At 45.3% G+C, this 2,350-nt stretch overlaps 1 protein-coding gene across 1 annotated transcript; it reads left to right on the top strand.

The window, feature by feature from the left end:
* Positions 1–1,003: 1,003 nt before the first annotated feature.
* On the top strand, positions 1,004–1,716 carry LOC135705887 (sperm microtubule associated protein 2-like). The gene is made up of 2 exons (XM_065227740.1): positions 1,004–1,205; positions 1,266–1,716. Exons 1-2 carry the CDS (start codon positions 1,029–1,031, stop codon positions 1,695–1,697), a joined length of 609 nt encoding a protein of 202 aa, XP_065083812.1. The 5' UTR covers positions 1,004–1,028; the 3' UTR covers positions 1,698–1,716.
* The last annotated feature ends 634 nt before the right edge of the window (positions 1,717–2,350 follow it).

Raw genomic sequence — 2,350 nt, 5'->3', positions numbered from 1 at the left:
TAGTTACAGTACCTCGCCAACTCACAATTTTCCACTCAACAATTTCAATATCCCTTTTGTGTGAGCGCGCTCTCGAGTATAAGAGACGCCCGTGCCCTTTCGTTCGAGCAAGCTATCATTTTCCCAGAATCAATTCATGCAAATTTCTTGTGAGAACACAAAGGCGGCTTGCAACAACACAACAACATCCAGTCATTTTCCATCACCCCCGCTATCCAATCCATGCTACAATATATCACACAGGTGTCAAGCATATGCCTAAAGTGTAAATGATTTTACCCCCATTCATGCGCCCAGCCAGCAGAGCTGACTCCCCGTAACACTCGACAATTTCCGCAGCTCTCGTCACGGCTTGGCAAAGCTGGTGCGGGAAAGCCCGGAACTCTTGTGCATACATTTCCGTCAAGGATTCACCACTTCCTTGGATCGTCGAGGAGAACGTCGTTCGTGTTCGTTCGTTCCATGTCCATGGGGTTCGACGTGCAATTTACCCTGAATGGAAGACATTCTCCCTCCAGTTCTAAAGCTTTTGTCTCCCACCATGCGTCGTTGTTGGTGTTGGGAGACAATTCATGGAACGATGAAAGTTTTCAAGAAGCCAAGACGGTGGAAGTAGGTCGGTATGTTTTCGGGTTTGCCTTCACTGGGAACATAAATGTCTACTCTGTAGTAGAGCAAACTTTCGCGTACTTTCGAAGAAGCTTTGTCTACTTTAGAGATACGCCAATGACAGTTTTTTTACTAGTTTAAATTTGTTTACCCGGTTTTTTAAGCAAGTTGAATAATTTTTAAAAATATTCAAAGATTCAAGGTGTAAAATCATACATCAACTAGAATAAATGTTCCATGGAATTGCAGTTTTAGGCATACTAAATTAATTAATACATGAATTTGTCACACGGCAGCACCGTTGAGTAACATCTATATGATCTCAGTAGCCTGTGCCCAGAAAAAAACGACTCCCATCACATCAAAGTTTAAATTTTACTCCAACCAAAAAAACCTACTAGCAAATTCTAAATTTATCAATGGGGTGTTTCGGTGGTACCAAATCCAAGAAACCAAAACCATCCTCTCAGCGTAAAAAGTGCCAACCTAAGCCGAAAACATGGTCTCAAGATGAGTGGAAAATCCATGGTCGCTATCTTTCCAGGTTGTCACAACCGAAAAAGAACTACGCACATGAGAAATTTGATAAAATTCCGGTAAGAAATTGTACTTCAAGCATATATTATAGAACATTGTCTAACCGTCGCTGACCACAGCAACAGCGAAGGGTCCCGCTTAGCGTTCTAAAACCCCGCATGACCACCCTGGCTCGTCCGAAAGCCATCTCTTCCTTCAAGCACGACTGCCCACTGGATCCCAACAAATGCCACTGCCACGTCTCCGACCCGATCCGCAAAGTACCAGTCCAAGCCAGAAACTACGTCCCCACCAAGCGAATTACGGTGCTGAGTCAACCGAAACTGGACTACCAGGAAGTGATCCGCTGCTTCCCCAAGCAACGGGTCATGTGCATCAACACACGGGTCCTGAGCTATCGAATCAAGAAACTTGCCACGCCAAAGTACCAACACCTATGCACTCCGGAAGGCGCTAACCCGTACGGCGTGAAACCGGAAGCCCTGGTAGCGACGGCCACCGCCAGAACGCTACAACTTGCTCAACCGAAAAGCTTCTCCAGGGCAAACTGAATGGAGGATTACACGCAAACATGCCCGGCTTTTGTCTCTAAATAAATCAAAAATTCAACGACACCTTTTCAAGACCTTTTTCAACTTCCCAGAACTATCGTCCTGCTTAGTAGAATGATTTTCATTCAAAAGTTCTGCTCCTAAGCTGAACTCGTTGCACGTAGCATCCGAGCACACTTTTAATCATAGTTTGAAGCTGAAGCAAATGATGTAATGAAACTTAATTCCACTGAAAAACATTCCACAATCTGGAAAGTCTACCATCGTTGAACGCTGTGCAATGTGGAAGTCAACGCAGGGCAAAGTAGCAAAACGGAAGCGGGAGCAGTACCTACCGGTAAAACCTTCTCCACAACACGCGCAATTTTCCAAAAACACCCTCAACTCTACCGGAGAGAGTACATAGTCCCTGTTCTTATCCTCTTTTAAAACATCCCTCGCAGTCAGGTGAAGAGCGCTTGATTGCAATTAGCACCGGCACTAACCAAGCTTCGTCGGTCGGTGGGAGCACATTCTAGCCGCAGAAAACAAGGAATTTACATCAAATTTACCTCACCACTCTAGGCGATCGTTTCCCGTTCGTTCGTTACGGGTGGATAATTCGCAGATAGAAGCGGACACGTGGCAAGCAAGACACTCCCGCCTTTTAGAAT

The sequence above is a fragment of the Ochlerotatus camptorhynchus genome, unplaced genomic scaffold (genome assembly GCF_037179485.1).
Source record: "Ochlerotatus camptorhynchus isolate MF236.1 unplaced genomic scaffold, CSIRO-AGI_Acam_v1.1 ptg000274l, whole genome shotgun sequence".
NCBI classification, from domain to species: Eukaryota; Metazoa; Arthropoda; class Insecta; order Diptera; family Culicidae; genus Ochlerotatus; species Ochlerotatus camptorhynchus.
Note: the sequence above shows the minus strand (reverse complement) of the source record. Positions and strands in the feature narration are given on the sequence as shown.